The 21,842-nt window shown below is 41.5% G+C and overlaps 1 protein-coding gene across 3 annotated transcripts in view; it reads left to right on the forward strand.

Moving 5' to 3' along the window:
* EMB (embigin) overlaps positions 1–21,842 on the forward strand; it is a 122,622-nt gene that overhangs the window by 50,094 nt on the left and 50,686 nt on the right. Inside the window, exon 1 of one of the 3 annotated variants that reach the window (XM_043887642.1) lies at positions 9,841–10,303. The exons of the other annotated variants lie outside the window; for them this stretch is intronic. Coding sequence (XP_043743577.1) covers positions 10,195–10,303 — 109 coding nt within the window. The 5' untranslated portion in view covers positions 9,841–10,194. Of the gene's footprint in view, positions 1–9,840; positions 10,304–21,842 lie in introns of those variants that run through there. 3 annotated transcript variants of the gene reach the window in all.

The following is a 21,842-nucleotide window of genomic DNA, read 5'->3' on the forward strand; positions in this document are numbered from 1 at the left end:
GCCTCCTGTGTCTCCAGTCACATCTCCCATTTTATTGATTACTTCAAACTATCTTTGAATAGTTCAAAAAACTATCTTTGAATAGTTCAAAATATCACAGTAATCCAAGTCTATGCCTCGATCAGTAATGCTGAAGAAGCTGAAGTTGAACGGTTCTATGAAGACCTATAAGACCTTCTAGAACTAAAAGCCAAAAAAGATGTCCTTTTAATTATAGGGGACTGGAATGCAAAGACAGGAAGTCAAGAAACATCTGGAGTAACAGGCACATTTGGCCTTGGAGTACAGAATAAAGCAGAGCAAAGGCTAATAGAGTTCTGCCGAGAGAATGCACTGGTCATAGCAAACACCCTCTTCCAACAACACAAGAGAAGACACTACACTTGGACATACCAGATGGTCAACACTGAAATCAGACTGATTATATTCTTTGCAGCCAAAGATGGAGAAGCTCTACACAGTCAGCAAAAACAAGATGGGAGCTGACTGTGGCTCAGATCTTGAACTCCTTATTGCCAGTTCAGACATAAATTGAAGAAAGTGGGGAAAACTGATAGACCATTCAGGTAAGACCTAGATTAAATCCCTAATGAATAAACAGTGGAAGTTAGAACTAGATTTAAGGGACTAGATCTGATAGAGTGCCTGATGAACTATGGATGGAGGTTCATGACATTGTAGGAGACAGGGAGCAAGACCATCCCCAAGAAAAAAAAATGCAAAAAAGCAAAATGGCTGTCTGAGGAGGCCTTACAAACAGCTGTGAAAAGAAGAGAAGCCAAAAGCAAAGGAGAAAAGGAAAGATATATCCATTTGAATGCAGAGTTCCAAAGAATAGCAAGGAGAGATAAGAAAGTCTTCCTCAATAACTAATGCAAATAAATAGGGGAAAACAATAGAACGGGAAAGACTAGAGATCTCTTCAAGATACTTAAGAGATACCAAGGGAATATTTCATGCAAAGATGGGCACAATAAAGGACAGAAATGGTATGGACCTAACAGAAGCAGAAGACATTAAGAAGAGGTGACAAGAATACACAGAAGCACTGTACAAAAAAAGATCTTCATGACCCAGATAATCACGATGCTGTGATCACTCACCTAGAGCCAGATATCCTGGAATGTGAAGTCAAGTGGGCCTTAGGAAGCATCACTAGAACAAAGCTATTGGAGGTGATGGAATTCCAGCTGAGTTATTTCAAATCCTAAAAGACAATGCTGTGAAAGCGCTGCACTCAATATGCCAGCAAACTTGGAAAACTCAGCAGTGGCCACAGGACTGGAAAAGGTCACTTTTCATTCCAATACCTAAGAAAGGCAATGGTATAGAATGTTCAAACTACCACTTTTTTTTGCTCAAACAATTACACTCATCTCACACGCTAGTAAAGTAATGCTCAAAATTCTCCCAGCCAGGCTTCAACAATACATGAACTGTGAACTTCCAGATGTTCAAGCTGGCTTTAGAAAAGGCAGAGGAACCAGAGATCAAATTGCCAACATCTGCTGGATCATTGGAAAAGCAAGAGCATTCCAGAAAAACATCTATTTCTGCTTTATTGACTATGCCAAAGGCTTTAACTATGTGTGGAGAATTCTGAAAGAGATGAGAATACCAGACCACCTGACCTACCTCTTGAGAAATCTGTATGCAGGTCAAGAAGCAACAGTTAGAGCCAGATATGGAACAGACTGGCTCCAAATAGGAAAAGGAATACATCAAGGCTGTATATTGTCACCCTGTTTATTTAACTTATATGCAGAGTACATCAGGAGAAATGCTGGGCTGGATGAAGCACAAGCTGGAATCAAGATTGCCAGGAGAAATATCAATAACCTCAGATATGCAGATGACACCACCCTTATGGCAGAAAGTGAAGAACTAAAGAGCCTCTTGATGAAAGGCGAAAGAGGAGAGTGAAAAAGTTGGCTTAAAGCGCAACATTCAGAAAACTAAGATCATGGCATCCAGTCCCATCACTTCATGGCATATAGATGGTGAAACAGTGGCTGACTTTATTTTTGGGGGCTCCAAAACCACTGCAGATGGTGATTTCAGCCATGAAATTAAGAGACACTTACTCCTTGGAAGGAAAGTTATGACCAACCTAGACAGCATATTAAAAAGAAGAGATATTACTTTGCCAACAAAGGTCTGTCTAGTCAAGGCTACGGTTTTTCCAGTAATCATGTATAGATGTGAGAGTTGGACTATAAAGAGAGCTGAGTGCTGAAGAATTGATGCTTTTGAACCGTGGTGTTGGAGAAAACTCTTGAGAGTCCCTTGGACTGCAAGGAGATCCAACCAGTCCATCCTAAAGGAGATCAGTCCTGGGTGTTCATTGGAAGGACTGATGCTGAAGCTGAAACTCCAATACTTTGGCCACCTGATGTGAAGAGCTGACTCATTGGAAAAGACCCTGATGCTGGGAAAGATTGAAGGCAGGAAGAGCAGGGGACAACAGTGGATGAGATGGTTGGATGGCACCACCGACTTGATGGGCCTGAGTTTGAGTAAACTCCGGGAGTTGGTGATGGAAAGGGAGGCCTGGCGTGCTGCAGTCCATGGGGTCACAAAGAGTCAGACACGACTGAGCAACTGAACTGACTGAATTGAAGTGATCTTTGTTATTTTCTTGTACAAGGGGTATCACCTAGCTGGAGGTCATAGACCTGCATATGCCTTGGGAAAACATTTTGGTTTGTGCACAAGCAGCGTTCTGAACTTGAGGTGACCCGGCATTTCAAGGTCCACACTGTTTTTCGTTAGTTTAGCAGTGAGAACCGCAACTGATCTACCTGACATACTTTTATCTGGGTTCTGCTGTATTGCTACATTTTGCTTTTATTTTTTTCTCATGGTGAGTTTCTCATGTCTTAGCCAGAGCAACAGATGGCTAACTATTAACCCCTGCACCAAGTGTATCTTTAATTCCCTTCTAGCAGGATCTCCAAACCAGTCACAGCATGCCATTTGATCTGTGAGAAAGTATGATGCACGAGAAATTAGAGTAGAAATAGATGGCCCTATTAAGTAGTTTCAGTTAAAAAACTTACTTCAGCAGATTTCACAAAAGAATCATACAGAAAATGAACATAATACTATGTCCCAGTCCCAGAGCCTTAGAATGCATCTGTATGAGTTAGGGATCTGACTTCCCCTTCTAACCAGACTTGCCTATTACTAAGATTGGATGGAGTGTCTGTATTTGATACGAGTAGAAGTTATATTAGGGCTTCCCAGGTGGCTCAGTTGTAAAGAACAAATGCAGGCCACTCAAGAAATGTGGGTTCAACTCCTCAGTCGGGAAGATCCCTTGGAGTAGGAAACAGCAACACACTCCAGTACTCTTGCCTGAAAAATTCCATAGACAAAGGAGTCTGGCAGGTTACAGTCTCTGGGGATGAGATGGTTGGATGGCATCCCTGACTCAATGGACATGAGTTTGAGCACACTCCAGGCTGTGTTGAAGGACAGGGAAACCCGGTGTGCTTCAGTCCATGGGACACAAAGAGTTGGATACAACTGAATGACTGAACAACAGCAGCAATCACCTGCTTATGTTATTTAGCTCCCTAAATTTGGAAACAGTGTGTGGTTTACCTTTGTGTCCCATGTGCCACAATGTGCAACACACAGTTGTCAGAGAGTTGAACTAAAGAAAAAACCTCAAGGAGTGTCCCTGGTGGTCCAGTGACTAAGACTCTGAGCTTCCAATGAAGGGAACCCAGGTTCAATCCCTGATCGGGGAACTAGATCTCACATGCTTCTACAATTGTGGCATTGGAGAAGACTCTTGAGAGTCCCTAGGAATGCAAGATCAAACCAGTCCATCCTAAAGGGAATCAGTCCTGAATATTCATTGGAAAGACTGTTGCTGAAGCTGAAACTCCAATGCTTTTGCCACCTGATGTGAAGAACTGACTCATTTGAAAAGACCCTGATGCTGGGAAAGATTGAAGGTGGGAGGAAAAGGTGGTGACAGAGGATGAGATGGTTTGATGGCATCATGGATCTATGGACATGAGTTTGAATAAGCTCTGGGAGATGGACAGGGAAGCCTGGCATGCTGCAATCCATGGGGTTGCAAAAAGTCAGACATGACTGAGTGACTGAACTGAGGATCTTGTGACACCCTTTCCACTCAATGATGGCTTAAGGGAAAAAAAAAAAAACTGAACATTTTATAGCATTATTTTACTACAAAAAAATGGAAAACATAGAAAACAGAATATATTTTGCCTATAGTGAGCCTTTAACAAGTGAAAAACAGAGCACACTAAAAGTACTATTTTTTTAAGACATGGCAGGACATAAAAAGAACTACTTCCAGGTTGAAAAGAGTTGTAATGTAGTTGGGAAAGAAGATATAATCACATAACAACTAAACGTGGTCCACTGGAGAAGGGAATGGCAAACAACTTCAGTGTTCTTTCCTTGAGAACCCCATGAACAGTATAAAAGGCAAAAATATATGACACTGGAAGATGAGCTTCTCCAGATCGGTAGGTGTCCAATATGTTACTGGGGAAAAGCGGATAAATAGCTCCAGAAGGAATGAAGAGGCTGGGCCAAAGAGGAAATGACTCCCAGTCATGGATGTGTCTGGTGGTGAAAGTAAAGTCCAATGTTGTAAAGAACAATACTGCATAGGAACCTGGTATGTTAGGCCCATGAATCAAGGTACAATGGACGTGGTCAAGCAGGAGATGGCAAGAATGAATAATGACATTTCCAGAATCAGTGAACTAAAATGGATGGGAATGGGTGAATTTAATTCAGATTACTATTCTAGCTACTACTACTGTGGGCAAGAATCCCTTAGAAGAAATGGAGTAGCCCTCATAGTCAACAAAAGAATCTGACATGAAGTACTTCTGTACAGTCTCAAAAATGACAGAATTATCTTGGTTCATTTCCAAGTCAAACCATTCAATACCATGGTAATCCAAGTCTATGCCCCAACCTCTAATGCCAAAGCTGAAGAGTTCTACAAGACCTTCTAGAACTTACACCAAAACCAAACAAACAAAAAATTCCTTTTCATCATAAGGGACTGGAATGCAAAAGTAGGAAGTCAAGAGATACCTGGAGTAACAGGCAAGTTTGGCCTTGCAGTACAAAATGAAGCAGGGCAAAGGCTAACAGAGTTTTGCCAAGAGAGCACAATGGTCATCGCAAACACCCACTTCCCACAACATGAGAGATAACTCTACACATGGACATCACCAGATGGTTGATACCGAAATCAGACTGACTATATTATTTGCAGCCAAAGATGGAGAAGCTCTATAAGGTCAGCAAAAACTAGACCTGAGGCTGACTGTGGCACAGATTATGAGCTCCTTATTGCAAAATTCAGACATAAACTAGAGAAAGTAGGGAAAATCACTAGCCGATTCAGGCATGACCTAAATCAAATCCCTTATGATTATACAGTGGAAGTGACAAACAGATTCAAGGGGTCAGATCTGGTAGACAGAGTGCCTGAAGAATTATGGACAGAGGTTCATAAGATTGTACAGGAGGCAGTGACCAAAACAATCCCAAATAAAAAGAAATGCAAGAGGCAAAGTGGTTGTCTGAGGAGGCCTTACAAATAGTTGAAGAAAGAAAAGAAGCAAAAGGCAAAGAAGAAAGGGAAAGATATACCCAATTGAACACAGAATTCCAAAGAATAGCAAGGAGAGATGAGAAAGACTTCCTCAGTGAACAATAAAATGAAGTAGAAGAAAACAGTAGAATAGGAAAGACTAGAGATCTCTTCAAGAAAATGGGAGATACCAAGGGAACATTTCATGGAAAGATGATGCAATAAAGTACAGAAACAGTATGGACCTAACAGAAGCAGAAGATATTAAGAAGAGATGGCAAGAATACACAGAAGACCTGTACAAAAAAAGTTCTTAAAGAACCAAATAACCATGATGCTGTCTTCATTCACTTAGAGCCAGACATCCTGAAGTCTGAATTCAAGTGGGCCTTAGAAAGCATCACTAAGAATGAACCTAGTGGAGGTAATGGAATTCCAGCTGGTCTATTTAAAATCCTAAAAGCTGATGCTGTTACAGGGCTGCACTCAATATGCCAGCAAATTTGGAAAACTCAGCAGTGGCCAAATGACTGGAAAAGGTCAGTTTTCATTCCAATCCCAAGGATGAGCAATGCTAAATAAAGTTCAAACTACTGCACTTTCATGGTCATTTCACACGCTAGCAAGATTATGCTTAAAATCCTTCAAGTTAGTCTTCAACAGTATGTGAACCAAGAAATTCCAGATGTACAATATTTAGAAAAGGTAGAGGTACCAGAGATCAAATTACCATCATTTGTTGGATCATAGAAAAAGCAAGAGGATTTCAGAAAAAAATCTACTTCTGCTTCATTGACTACATTAAAGCCTTTGACTGTATGAATCATAACGAACTGTGGAAAATTCTTAAAGAGATGGGAATACCAGACCACCTTACTTGTCTCTTGAGAAACATGTATGCAGGTCAAGAAGCAACAATTTGAACCAGACATGAAATAATGGACTGATTCAAAATTGGGAAAGGTGTACGTCAAGGCTGTATATTGTCACCCTGCTTATTTAACTCATATGCAGAGTATATCATGCAACATGCAAGGCTGGATGACTGCCAACCTGGAATCAAGATTGCTGGGAGAAATATCAACAACCTTAGATATGCAAGTGATATATCCTAATGGTAGAAAGTGAAGAGGAACTAAAGAGCCTCCTGATGAAGGTGAAAAATGACAGTGAAAAAGCTGGCTTAAAACACAACATTCAAAAAACTAAGCTCATGGTATCTGATCCCATCACTTCATGCAAATAGATAGGGAAAAAATATAAAAAGTAGCAGATTTTATTTTCTTGTGCTTCTAAATCACTGTGGATGGTGACTGCAGCCATGAAATTAACAGATGCTTGCTCCTTGGAAGGAAAGGTATACAAACCTAGATAGCATATTAAAAAGCTGAGACATTATTTTTCCAACAAAGGTCCATATAATCAAAGCTATGGTTTTTCCCGTTTGTCCTGTACGGATGTGAGAGTTGGACCATAAAGAAGGCTGTGCACTGAAGAATAGACATCTTTGAATTGTGGTGCTGGAGAAGACTCTTAAGAGTCCTTTGGACTTCAAGATCAAACCAGTCAATCCTAAAGAAATCAACCCTGAGTATTCATTGGAAGGGCTGATGCTGAAGCTGAAGCTGAAGCTCCAATACTTTGGCTACCTGATATGATGAGCTGACTCATTAGAAAAGACCCAGATGCTGGGAAGGAACGAATACAGATGGACAAGGGGGTGACAGAGGATGAGATGGTTGCATAGCTTCATCAATTCAATGGACATGAGTTTAAGTGAGCTCTGGGAGACAGTGAAGGACAGGGAAGCCTGGTGTACTGCAGACCATGGGGTGGCAAAGCGTCGGACATGACTTAACAACTGAATAACAACAGATATTTAAATGGAGACTGCAACAATGAAGGCCACAGACAAGGATGCAAATTATTAATTGTCAAATTAATCCCAGGGATAGCAGGAGTTTAGAGAAAAGCATTTGGATAATTTATTGTGGAGGACAAGCTACTCTTAATTTAGTGGCTTAAAGCAATCGTGTTCTTGTATCTCACAATTGTGTGGAACAGGCATTCAGGCAGGGCTCAGCAGAGCAATTATTCTGCTTCAAGGAGCATCATGTGGCACTCATTGGGTCTTGTTTTAGGCTTCAAGAAGGGTCCTGCAAAAATCTAGTACCTATTGACCCTCATGCCTTCTTTCTAAATGGCATCTCATCCTTCCAGGTACTCCACGTAGTCTGGGCTTCTCACAGCATGGTGGTCTCAAGGCTGTCACGCTTCTGGCCTGACAACTGTCTTGTAAGAGAAGGGAGGAAGGAAATGCAGGCTCCTGTGGTCTAGCTACGGAAACTCACAGAGTGTTACTTCAGCAACGTTCAGTACGTCAACAGGAGCCACAGGGACCGCTCAGCCCGAGGACAGGAAGTGTAGGACATGAAGCATACCTCCACAAGGACCGTGTCAAAGCAGGTGTGGCCTTATTTAATTCACCATGGAGGGAAAGGTTAGTTTGGACCAGAAAGATCAGAAAAAGCTGTATATGGAAGGTAGTATATAAACTGGTTTTAAAGGATATGGATCATTTGAAAAAAAAGGAATGGAAATAAGGCTAAAAAATATTGTGTGTAAATAAGACAGGAGTAATGGGGAAAACTTTCAAAATACTTAGCAAAACAAGAATTATATTTCTTCATCAATTTATTTTGCTCTAACAACAAAAGCCAAGTGGGAATTAGCTTCAACGTGGCAAGTTACTTTTTCCTGGTCATAGACACATTGATTTGCCTGTGAAGATAATTTTTCTTTAAATGTGGTCAGCTTATTTGAAAAAAGGTGAATTTGAGCTTAAGGATATGATAGAGTTAATTGGGGAAGGTAGGTCAGAGTACATTTTGTTTTGAGAAGTGTTTTCTGTTAGAACTCTCCAAAGGCCTAGGGAAACATTTGTAGATAGTCCTGAGACAGGATGCAGGGCAGCAAGACAAGGGTGTTATTTAGCAAACAGTGATCTGGCAGTTTGGATTTAGCAAGTCTGCTCAAGGTCCTAAGAGGGTAATGGGGAAAACTGTTTAGTCCTTCAGGGTCTCTCATAAGGTTTCCTTCAGAAAGGTTTAATCATTATAGGCATAATTTTCTGACTGAGAAGAGGGATTCCTTAGGTTTGTAGTTCACAGACAAATAGCTCTCTAGATTAATGTGCGTGCAGTACATGTACTGAACACAGTGCCTGGTACTTGGTAGATGTTTAACACTGCTTAACAAATTGTATTACTCATCTTCTCTGTCTTCAAATTTAGATACCTACCTTTCCCCTCAAAGTTTTGTCTATGTAATAAGCTGGAAACAGAGGAATATTTTTACAATATATACCAACTAAAAATTAGTCATTCCTGTAGGAGGGGAGCATAGCTCTTGTTTAGCACTTCAATTTTCAAAACGTGGATCTAACATTTTCTTTCAATTTTTTTTTTGGCATTGATAAATTTTGAATTCATGACTATCAAACTTAACATTGGAAAGACAAAGGGAGAGGGAACAAAGCTCATGAAAAACACTTTAAAATGTATCTTTTAACATATTATAACATCTTGGAGAATTATCACATCTTATTGCTTTTTTATGTTGTGAAAACTACTCTTTATATATTTAATAATTTTTAGCCTTATCCCCAGTCTATATTTTTTTTTTCAAAGATCCATAGGCTTCATCCTCCTCCTCAGATAAAGCAGTAGCTTTTAGTTGTTTTATTTCATTGGGAGCACTGAAAAATTCCAAGCTATATAAGCAAGGGATAACATTAGTGTCAGAGTTTGACAAAGGTCAACAGGCTTGTGCATTTTACACAGCTGTCTACTTTCGACAGTTTTGTTTCTGGAGCTCTAGGTGGCTTCTCAGAAACTGCTAGGCTAAGCAAACGAAAGGAAAACATACACTGGGACACCCTGAGACTCTGAAAGCTTAATCTAGAGCGAACCGGTTAAGCCTTCAGAGACCAGAGCAGAGGCTGGGTACGATTGGTAGGCAGAGCAAAGACTGATTAGCCCAGGATGCAGGGCGGAGGGACACTGCCTTCCACCAGCGCGTACAGAAGCCTCTTTAATAACACAGGATGGCCGGGAGGAAGAAATGTTTTCCATTCTCAGTCCCACTAAAGTAAATAAGTGAACCTTGGTTTATATGAGCTGCAGAGATGTGTGCACCTCTGCGCATATAGTGTGCTGGTGAATCTATAGATATTAAGGGTTTCGCTCTCTCCCCCAGGAGATGGGCTAGGCGTCGCCTGCCAGCGTCTTTAGCAACCTCCCTCCCTGACCTGCCCGGCGGAGAGGACGGAGGCGGGGGTGACCACCGCACATCCGGGCGCGCCTGTAGGCGGCAGCGCGCTGCCTAATTGATGGAGAGCCGGACGGTCCTGCGGGTCGGCTGCGGGCGCGGTGCGAGTGTCTCGGCGTAGGAGGGCAGGGCGGCCGGCCCCTCCCACCCCGCCTTTTCTCGAGTGTCCACACCGGGGCCTGGCAGCCGGCGCCGGGCTGCGGGCGAGTGTGCGCGGCGACACCGAAGGCGGTCGGGTGTACGAGGACCGCGGCTGACCTGTTGGCGTCATGCGCGCCCGCCCGGGTCTGCGGGGGCCCCGGGCGCCGTCCCTGCGGCTGCTCCTGCTGTGCTTCCTCGCCGCCGTGCGCCGGAGCCTGGAGGACGGCCTTTCCACAGGTGTGATGGTTGCAGGGCCAAGGGGCGGGCGGAGCGCGCGCGGGCGTCGGGAGGCAGAAGTCCCGGGATGCTGGCGGCCGCGGGTGGGGGCCACGGCCGCCTCCGCCTATGGGCCACGCGTGGGTTATGGAAACCTGCCGGGAGACTGGGGCGCCCCGCGGGACGGGGACGTGGGTAGTAGGGCAGTGTTTGTGTGTTTCTAGGAGAGGGCGTGAGGGTGCGGGTGGGAGCAAGGCAGCGACTTGGCCTGTCTAAAGTGGCAGGATTTCTGAAAGACACGTTTTCCAAGGCCACCTCCCTTCACTTGAATCGATGCGTGTGTGCTCAGTCGCGATAGTGAGGCTTAAATATCACCTCCTCCTTCCTGGCAGGCGGGTTGGCTTTGAGGATGTTTTTTAGAGCTGAGTTTAAATAACAACACAACACAGCCAACCATCCAACTAACCAAACAAAGCCCCACGACAGGAGGATAATGTGAGTGTGTGTCTGCTTTTACACCTTGGTCTTTGAAAACGAAAGACTGTAGGTTTTTCGTTTGTTTATTTTTGTTTTTCTGGTTGTGTAAGACACTTTGAAAGAGGGATTTTTGGTGCAAAGCAACACCAGATTTGCCCATTTTCGCTTCACCTGTTTATAATTTTTATGATGAAGGTATTTCATCTCACGTACTTTCTAATGTAAGTTTCTGTGTTATAAATTTCAGAGTATTACCTGCTAATTAGGATAGTAGATCACCTCTAGCTTGGCAAATATTGCCCACCAGTGACTCAAGTCAGGATCTTACTCTACACAAGGTTTTGAACGTTTCATAGGAATTCATTTTTATGAGCTTATCACATGTAGACTTGTAACATATTTTAAAAATGGAGAGATAATCAAATAATAAGATTGTTCATTTTTAAATAAATGCACTTTAAGGGGTCTAGCTGTTAACTACTTGGACAAAACATTTTGGGTTGCCTCAGTTTCCAAATTTCCTTGCTCCACTTTCTCATTCATACCACTTATAAAGAATGGTCAAGGACAGTTTTTTTTCCACCCTGGGGCTATCATGCATTCACGTATCATTCACCTGAGAGGATTGCACTTCTGAGGACCAATGCATCTTAGGTGTGTGCTAGAACTTGGTTTCTCAACTTGACTGTATGTTCGAATTACTAGTGAGCATTAAAAATACTGATATGGTGAATCCTGCCTTAAAAATTCTGATTCAGTTGTCCTGGGATTCAGTCTAGATGTGAGGAGGTTTAAAAGCTCCCATGTGATTTTTATCATATGATCCTAAGCAGGTTGAAAACCACTGCTTTCATGGCTGATTCATGTCAATGTATGACAAAACCCACTTCAATATTGTAAAGTAATTAGCCTCCAACTAATAAAAATAAATGAAAAAAAATAAAAATAAAATGATACAACCTAGAGAGTACACTGTTAGATAGGTATTCCATTGGTATCAGGGAGTCAGGTTTAAATTGACGCTTGAGTAGACTTCTAAAGAGAAAAAAAGTAGGAAACACATGAAGGTGGAATAAATTAACAAATGAATCTTAAGTAGAATGATGTATGCTATGTATGTTATGTTGAATGTCTGTGTATATATGTAGTGTAAGTCCTGAACTTTTAACTGCCGCTTAAAGCTAAAATTATGGAAGAATGTGACATATAAAAAAACATGAGGTTAGCATCTCATTTCAAGGGAGAATTAAAAATTGTGAGGCAGCCTCATCTCACTTTATAGATGCTGTATCGAACTTGATGAGATTCAGTTTCCTCTTTGCTAAAGACCATTGTGAAGTTTACTCCCCCCCCCTTTTTTTTTTAAACCTAGGTGCTTTGAACTACTTGAAAAGAGATGTTCTATAAACCTAAGATTTGGGGCCAAATTTGAAAATAAAAATGGTTATTGTATTTTTTTATCATAAATGTATCATATTTACTATGTAACAACTGTATGCCAGGCATTGCGCTATGTAGTTTATAGCTCTATGGGTTAGTTTTTTATTATTCCTGACTTTCAGGTGAGGAAATTGCAATTTAAAGAGCTAAATAGTTGCCCAAGTACACATAATTAGTTAAGTAGTAGAGCAGGAAGTTTAGCATTGTTCAATCTGACTCCCAATACTGTTTTCTTATACACAATACTCACTTGTCTCTCTGAAGTGGGTGTGTATGTGTATGAAAGTTTGGAATCACTGACAGCAGAGTGTGTAGATATAAATACTTTATTTACATATGGACTGAAGGGCATGCTGACTCAGTCTAGAGTCCTAGAATAGTTTGGCACAAGGACTCACCTTAACTCTTTTAGGCTATTTCTTAATTAAGAAATGTAAAATAGCTTTATTGAAGGAGAAATATTACATAATTGGGAATATTTAAATGCCACTATACTCTTTGGGGGGGGGTACAAATTGAAGGAATGAGCCATGCTTATCTAGTGAAAAATGTTGCCGGGGAATCATTTGAAATGATCATTTTTAACCTCTAGATGATGTTGCTTACATGCCTCCTTGATCAATGCTCCCTTCTTTTCAAGAGACACACAGAGCAACTGCCCAGTAATAAATGCTCATTGCCATAGATATTATTCAAGCACCTACATATGCCTGACATTGCTGGTCTGTATCTGAGTATAAAACCTTAGCTGTTTTTACTTTTCATAGTGTTTAAACTTTAAAGGAACAGATTAGCTATAAGCCTGTCTTTAATAGGGTTGTATCTGATGGATCAAAATTTTGACCCTAAATTGTTACATTTACAATTATATTATATACACACTGTTCAACTCGCTCTTCCTCTTCCCGGTCTTTTGTCCCCACCTTCTTCCCTCCCTTCCGGGAAGCCGGCCTACTAACCATTAGGTGGGGAAAGGCAGGAATCATCCCCTTTGGTGAAGAGAACCTGAGGATTCAGGTGAGGGCATTAGAAGCTAAGCCAGTCAGAATGGCCTCCAGGTAGAAGAGCCCCCCGTGTGAAGTGTTAGAGCCTCAGCGCAGGAGGTGGCTGTTGGTGCAGAAAGCTGGCGCCAGACCTCAGGCCTTAGAAGCAAGGGCTTCTAAACGGCCATGACTTGGGGTCTGATCCTGATCATGGGATGGAGGTCAGGTATGCAGGAGCAGCCAGGGCAGGACGCTGGAGCCTGAGTGGGTGAGGAAGACACTTCTTGGAGCTATGAGCAGCAGCGGCAGTGGGAGACTAGATTGAGTGAAGTTGGCAAGGATAATAGAACCCAGGTTCTCCTCTAGAGAAGAAGGAAATAAACAGGGAAAACTAACATGAATCTTGCAGTGTTAGACTGCAAGTGGCAGCATTCGTGTGAAGCTGTGACTTTAAATATCTATCTGTATCTCTTATGTCTCTCTATCTCTATAAATGGTTGCATCGATATGAACGTGTATTTATAAATATATGTATAATGCATATGTATGCGTGCATGCTAAGTCGCTTCAGTTGTGTCCAGCCCTTTGTGACCCTATGGACTGTAGCCCGCCAGGCTCCTCTGTCCCTGGGATTCTCCAGGCAAGAATACTGGAGTGGATTGCCATGCCCTCCTCCGTGGGATCTTCCCAACCCAGGGATCAAACCTGCATCTCCTGTACTGGCAGGCAGGTTCTTTACTACTAGCACCACCTGGGAAGCCCATATAATGCATATATATGTCATATATATTTACAGGTGACCACTGAACAACACAGCTTAATCTGTGTATAATTTACAGTCAGCCTTCTGTATCAGTGTGGTTCCTTTGCATCCGAGGATTGAATCAACCGTGGACCACATAGTAATCTATTTTTTACTACTGAAAAGATATGTGCAGACATGGATCCTTAAAGTTTGAATCTTCACTGTTCATGGCCAACTGTATATATATTATGCCCATTACATATAGGTGTATATAAATATGTGTTATGCATCTGTGTGTATGAATATGCACAATGTATTCTTAGCTCTGTTCAGTGAAATGGAGCAAAGATTTTCCCATAGTGATGAGCATACTTAGCACCCAAATCTTGATTCTGAATACATTTTTTCCTAATAATCACTAGAACTTTATATAGAAATGGCTGATTTTAGGACTGGAGTCGAGAGAGGATGTGATAAGCTTGGACCCTCTTGTGCCAGAAAGCAATGAAGTGTTCAAAGAATGATGAGTAATGGAAAAGGATGCAGAAGCCAGAGGGAAAGGGCTCCCACTTGATAAACAGAGCGTCAAAGTAAATAATAATACTGATGGACTAGTATCCATAGCCACTGAAAAATGTCCATTGACTTATATAGGTATTCACGAGTACACATTTAACTGAATTAATTGAGTTAATTGAAAGTTTGATGAGGCACAAAATTATATAGTTTCAAAGTGAGTGAGTGAGTGATAGTCATACAGTTGTGTCTGACTCTTTGTGACCTCATGGGCTGTAGCCAGTCAGGCTTCTCTGTCCATGGAATTCTCTAGGCAAGAATACTGGAGTGGGTTGTTATTTTTTTATCCAGTTTCAAAGTATCTTCCCACAACGTTTTGGGAAGTAACTTGCCACAAAGTATTAATGAAAAGAGAAAAAGAATAAGGTGGAGAATCCTGGCTGACATCACTTGAGTCAGATGATCAAAGTGTAAATCATTAAGGAGAGAAATAAAAATTGTGTGTCATCTGGTAGGATGCAATGAGAGGAAGGCAGTGTCTCCTCTGTGATATTCCTGCCGAAGATGTCTACTCTGAATCTAATTGTATTACAACATAACTATCCTGGAACTTTCATAAGCATCAAGGTCATAAAAGTCAGGAGAGACCAAAGCTGTGAGAGTGAAGAGAATAGAGAGACATGGTGGCTCAAGGCAGCTCATGTGATCCTGAGCTGAAACCTTTGAATAAAAAGTACATTATAAAGACTTTTGTTGAAACTCCAGTAAGGTGTGGGATGAGATCAGAGGGCATAAAATACTAATTTCCTGATTTTCGCAGCAGTACTGGGGTGTTGTGAGGTGTGTCCTTTGTAGGAAACATACTCTATTTTTCCCAAGGTCAAGTGGGTCTTTAGGTCAGCAACTTATTCTCCAGTGGGGGAAACATTCTTTATTCTGAACTTAAAACTTTTCTGTTAGTTTGAGATGGCTTGAAAAGAAGCAAAGAAAGAAAAAAAAGTTACCTCTGAGAAATCTTGAGTTGACTGAGGCACCACAAGTATAGTTGAGAAACAGTCATTGGTTTATATAATTAGGTACTATTTTCCAAAGGAATATTTGTCCTCAGAGACAGATTATAAGTGTTGAGACTCTTTGTCCTGGACTGTAATCGTTTCAAGTTACTTTTGTATAGCTGGCCTCACATATTTCACAATACTAGGTGAACCTTAGAGATAAACAACTTTAGACACATGCATTGACGTAGAAGAAAAAAAAACCTCACAGTATTTTACTAAAAATAAGCTCTCTACTCCCAATAAAACGTCACTATTCAGGCACATCTCAATATATTTTAGTGTAGAAATAATAGATATTATGTTTAAAAATGGTGTTTCTCTTATACTTGGAAAAAATATTTTTCTGGTATCTGTAAGGTTATTGTGGTTTTATCATTACTAATGTATCCCTACTCTCAAGATAGAATCTTTTTTTATTACAGCCTCATAATTACATAGTTCTGAGATCCTGAAAGGGAACTTGAATGTCTCATCTGATTGATCTTGAAGCCTAGAGTGCTTTTATGAGGTAGCCAAGAGCCTGGAGCTAGCTAATGACTCTAAGTGGTTTCTTGGTTTGCATTTTAAAAAAACTTCATGTAGCACTTTGTGCATCTTTGTAACAAGTTCTCAAAACAGGCCCCAGCCATGAAGGTTGCAAGAAAAGTTCACACTTTAAAATAGCTGCACCTAAACCTGTGAAATAGGAACTCAGAGCCACAGGGTCATATGAAGATTTTCAAATACTGCATTGAGGAATCAGGGTTGAAGATGTACCTGTTTTGAAATCAGGGTTTCTCAACCTTGGCAGTATTGACCTTTGGGGCTGGAAAATTCTTTGCTGGGGCGGTGCAGGGGTGGAGCGGGGCAGGGCGGGGGGGCATCCTTTCGAATGCTTGGCAGTATCACTGGTCTCTACCTGTGAGTGGGTGTGTTGTGTCCCCACCCCCTCAAATGTTCAAGTCTTCACCATTGGTACCTATGAAAGTGAACTTGAGAGTAGGGTCTTTGTAGATGTAATCACGGTAAAATGAGGTCATGTTAGATTAGGGTGGACCCTTAACCCAGTGACTGGTTTTTATGATAGAAGGGAAAGGGAGATTGGGATAAAGAGATACAGACACACAGAGGAAAGATGGCCAGATAAAGATGGAGCCAGAGATTGGAAAGATGCAGCTACAAGCCAGGGAATCCCAAGGAATGCTGGCAACTGCCAGAAGCTAGCAGGGGCTGCCCAGGTTGCTCATGGTAGAGAATCCGCCTGTCCATGCAGGAAACGCAGGGGGGTTTAATCCCTGGTTTGGGAAGAGTCCCTGGAGAAGGAAATGGCAACCTACTCCAGTATTCTTACCTGGAAATCCCATGGGCAGAGGAGCCTGGTGAGCTACTGTCCATAGGGTGGCAAAAGGAGGACACAGCTTAGTGACTCAACCACCATACCCTATATAAATAAAGGGAGAGATGAAAAGAAGAGGGGAAAATTGTGAAGATACATAAATATATACAAGACAATACAAGAAAGAAAACGTTAAAAAAAAAAAAAAAAAACGTGAGTGGAAGTTAAGGCCCTTCTTTCTGTGGATGGTCACCAGGTCATTACTGCTATCTATGACCATGTGTCCTCAGCTAACATCTCTGCTAGTTGGGTTTTACATTGTAAAACCTTTGAGGTTGCAAAGAATCGGACACAACTTAGTGACTGAACATGCACATACTTTCTCTCTCTTTCTGTCTCTCTCTCTCTTACCCTCTCACCCACCCCCTGACCCACCCACCCCAGAAGCTAGCAGAAGCAAGAAAGAATTTTTCAGTTCAGTTCAGTTCAGTCGCTCAGTCATGTCTGACTCTTTGCGACCCCATGATCCGCAGCACGCTAGGCCTCCCTGTCCATCACCAATTCCTGGAGTTCACCCAAACTCATGTCCATCGAGTCGATGATGCCATCTAGCCATCTCATCCTCTGTCGTCCCCTTCTTCTTCTGCCCCCAATCCCTCCCAGCATCAGAATCTTTTCCAGTGAGTCAGCTCTTCACATCAGGTGGCCAAAGTATTGGAGTTTCAACTTCAACATCAATCCTTCCAATGAACACCCAGGACTGATCTCCTTTAGGATGGACTGGTTGGATCTCCTTGCAGTCCAAGGGACTCTCAAGAGTCTTCTCCAACACCACAGTTCAAAAGCATCAATTCTTCAGTGCTCAGCCTTCTTTATAGTCCAATTCTCACATCCATACATGACCACTGGAAAAACCATAGCCTTGACTAGACGGACTTTTTGTTGGCAAAGTAATGTCTCTGCTTTTTAATATGCTGTCTAGGTTGGCCATAACTTTTCTTCCAAGGAGTAAGCGTCTTTTTATTTCATGGCTGCAATCACCATCTGCAGTGATTTTGGAGCCCAGAAGAGTGCTTACTTAGCGCCTTCAGAAGGAACAAGGCCCTGCACCTTGATTTCAGGCTTCTAGCCTCTAGAACAATGAGAAAATAAACCTCTGTTGTTTTACGGCACTGTATTTGTGGTAATTTGGTATAGCAACCCTATGAAACTAACATAACCTACTAGATACAAGTAGTACCCTACAAATTGTGACAACTTGAATGTCTCCAGACATTGCTAAGTAGTCCCTGGGCATGGTGATGGTGGGGGGCACAATCATCCCTAGTTGAAAACTATGGAACAATATCTCAGTCTCCAAAGAATAACCTAGTCAGTGAAACACTTAAAAAACCCAGTCTCTAGAAAGAGCAGAAATGCTAGTTTTATTTAGCATAAGTTCACTGTTAAAAATATCTTCATGACCTATGTAAAGGTAGTTTAAAATATGGGTTTCCACACTGCCCTTCAAAATATATTTTATTGCAAACATCATATTTAAAGAGAAGTTCAATTTGTTTGCATTTCTGTGTGACCAAGTTTTAAAAACAGGTTTATAAGGCTGTGTAAAAGTCTACATTGCTTTTGTCATTAGGCTTTTTAATTGTTTTTTAATTTTTTAAAAATGAATCTAAAAATGACCTTCTTGTCTAATAGTCCCCATACTATGTAAAAAATATATGCATTCCCTATCTAGACTGTTATCTGTCCATGACTTAGAAAGTCTTACTTATAAATGTTCCCAACAGGAATTTATTTTCTTACCAAACATCTTTTCTTGACACACTCTCTCCTGTAGGAATCTGTAGGGTCTGTAGGAATCAGGTAGCCTTATTCTTCTTCATTTTTGTACTGCAGCTGTAGACAGTGGATAGAAATACTATATTTCTAGAACCCAGAGGTAGAACTCTAAATGTATTGCTTACAAGCAGTATTGGTAATTAGATATTTTAATGCTGTAGTTCAGCTGTATCATGACTTAAATGGCTTTTAGAATTTGTCCTGGGATTTCATGGTTATATACAGCATTCCTTCCATGGGGAAATATATTCTGAGTTCCAAACCTTTGTTTCATAAATAGTATACATTATATATTCCTAGGTTATTTTGTTTCTGTAACTGAGTTTCACGTTTATAATGCTATATGTGTGCTAAGTTGCTTAGTCATGTCTGACTCTTTGCAGCCCTATGGACAGTAGCCTGAGAGGCTCCTCTGTTCATGGGATCCAGGCAGGAATACTAGAGTGGGATGTCATGCCCTCCTCCAGGGGATCTTCCCAACCCAGGGATTGAACCCACATGGCTACATCCACCTGCATTGGCAGGCAGCTTCTTGACTACTGGCACCATCTGGGAAGCCCATAATGCTATGTATCAGAATGCTAAAACTAAGACTTATTAAAATAATTTAAATTTTACAATATCTTGATAGCAATCAATAAAGGCTTCCCTGGTGACTCAGACAATAAAGAATCCACCTGCAGTGCGGGAGACCTGGGTTCCATCCCTGGGTTGGGAAGATTCCTTGGAGAGGGCATGGCAACCCACTCCAGTATTATTGCCTGGAGAATCCCCGTGGACAGAAGAGCCTGGTGGGCTACAGTCCATGAGGTCACAAAGAGTCAGACAGGACTGAGCAACTAAGCACAGTACAGCACATTATGTGAATAAGAGAGAGGCAAGGAATGGTGTTTATCCTACCAATAGCTTTTACTTACACTTTTTTCTAAATGGAGTTCAGATCCTTTGGAGATTATAAAATTTAAGAGATTTTCAGGAGGGATTAGAGAAAATGCTTATTCTTAAACTTATTTTCTGACTTAAGTAAAAGCAAATGTTAAAACCCAATGCAATTTTCTAGTGTTACTTATCACAAGCTGTAATCAAGATTGACAGAAATATCGATAGCCTCAGATATACAGATGACACCACCCTTATGGCAGAAAGTGAAGAAGAACTAAAGAGCTTCTTGATGAAAGTGAAAGAGGAGAGTGAAAAAGTTGGCTTAAAGCTCAACATTCAGGAAACTAAGATCATGGCATCTGGTCCTGTCACTTCAAAGCAAAGAGATGGGGAAACAGTGGAAAGAGTGACAGACTTTATTTTGGGGGGCTCCAAAATCACTGCAGATGGTGACTGCAACCATGAAATTAAAAGATGCTTGTTGTTTGGAAGAAAAGCTATGACCAACCTAGACAGCATATTAAAAAGCAGAGACATTACTTTGCCTTCAAAGGTCCATCTAGTCAAAGCTATGGGATTTCCAGTAGTCATCTATGAATGTGAGAGTTGGACTATAAAGAAAGCTGAGCACCAAAGAATTGTTGCTTTTGAACGTTAGTGTTGGAGAAGACTCTTGAGAGTCCCTTGGACTGCAAGGACATCCAACCAGTCCATCCTAAAGGAAATCAGTCCTGAATATTCATTGGAATGACTGATGTTGAAGCTGAAACTCCAATACTTTGGCCACCTGATGCAAAGAACTGGCTCATTTGAAAAGACCCTGATGCTGGGAAAGATTGAAGGTGGGAGGAGAAGGGGATGACAGAGGATGAAATGGTTGGATGGTATCACCAACTCAATGGACATTAGTTTGGGTAAACTCTAGGAGTTGGTGATAGATAGGGAGGCCTGGCGTGCTGCAGTCCAGAGGGTCACAAAGAGTCCTACACAGCTGAGCAACCGAACTGAACTCATCCTCTTTTTTTTCTTCAGAATTTACTTCAATTGAATAGGGCCCCATTTAAATATGTGAAAATGTTTCCTTAATATTAGGTAGAAAGCATGGCATGCTTATTTCATTTAAAAAAATGTTAATAGCATAAATTATAAACCCTTCCAGCAATGCCTATTTTAAAAGATAACATGTTAAAGATATCTAAGTAGAGACCATTTTGCAATTTCCCATGAAACAATAATAACGGGTGAAAACAAGATGTTACTCAGTTCTTTGACACAATACCCTCATGCCCCATTTGCCAAGTGTGGTGTGCATGCTCAGTCACTCAGTGATGTGTGACTCTTTGTTATCCCCAGAATGTAACCCTCAAGACTCCTCTGTCCATGGGATTCTCAGGCAAGAATACTGGAGTGGATTGCCATTTCCTTCTCTAGAGGATCTTCCCCACTCAGGGATCGAACCCACGTTTCTTGCATCTTCTGCATTGGCTGATGGATCCTTTACCATTGTGCCGCCTGGGAAACCCGATTCCTTGAGGAGAGAAAGAGAATGTTTTAATCTCTGGCACAACTACTAGAAGCTAGCTACTCTCTTATGTTGGCATTTTGGCCACTACCTGTAAAAGAATACTGAGTGGAAAGCCTGCAGCAATGACTAAGAAACGAGTGAGCATGGTCACTTGGGGAATGTGTGTTCTGATCTCAGTGGCATCACTCAATATTTTGCAGCTTTTCCGATCCTCCTTTCTTTCCTCTGTGAAATGAAGCCCCAGAGAACACGTTGGTGGCAGTATTTGGATCAGGATACAAATTTCTGCTTCTCCATTTTGTGTACTTCTCTTTTGTGACTCAGCCTAATCCTTTCAGGGAAGTATTCAAACCACATCTGCCTGACTCTCCTGCCAGTTTCCTTCAAACACCATCGTTGGCTGAGTCAGCCTCCTGTCGTCCTACTGAAAGCAATAAGGTTTACATTCTCACTTTTTTGATTAAAACATATCTTGGCTACACAAAGAACTTCTCACTTTGCTATTCTGACACCTTGTGCAGACTGCCCTGCTCTTGTACTGAAGACTCTTAAAGGTCTTCCCAAGGCAAAATTCACAACAGTTAGACATGCCCTTTTGCACTTGGGACTTCTTCAGTGGAATCCAGAGCCTGATCATGAATGCTTTAAAGGCAGTATGAAGTTAGGATACGGGTGGTGGCTGGTTTATGGATGTCTGATTGTGTTTTTAATATAGGAGCTGGCAATTGGAAGTAGTCACAACAGCTAGAATAACTGGAATTATCCCAGTTTTCCTACTCT

Source organism: Cervus elaphus, chromosome 25 (genome assembly GCF_910594005.1).
Source record: "Cervus elaphus chromosome 25, mCerEla1.1, whole genome shotgun sequence".
Taxonomy (NCBI): Eukaryota; Metazoa; Chordata; class Mammalia; order Artiodactyla; family Cervidae; genus Cervus; species Cervus elaphus.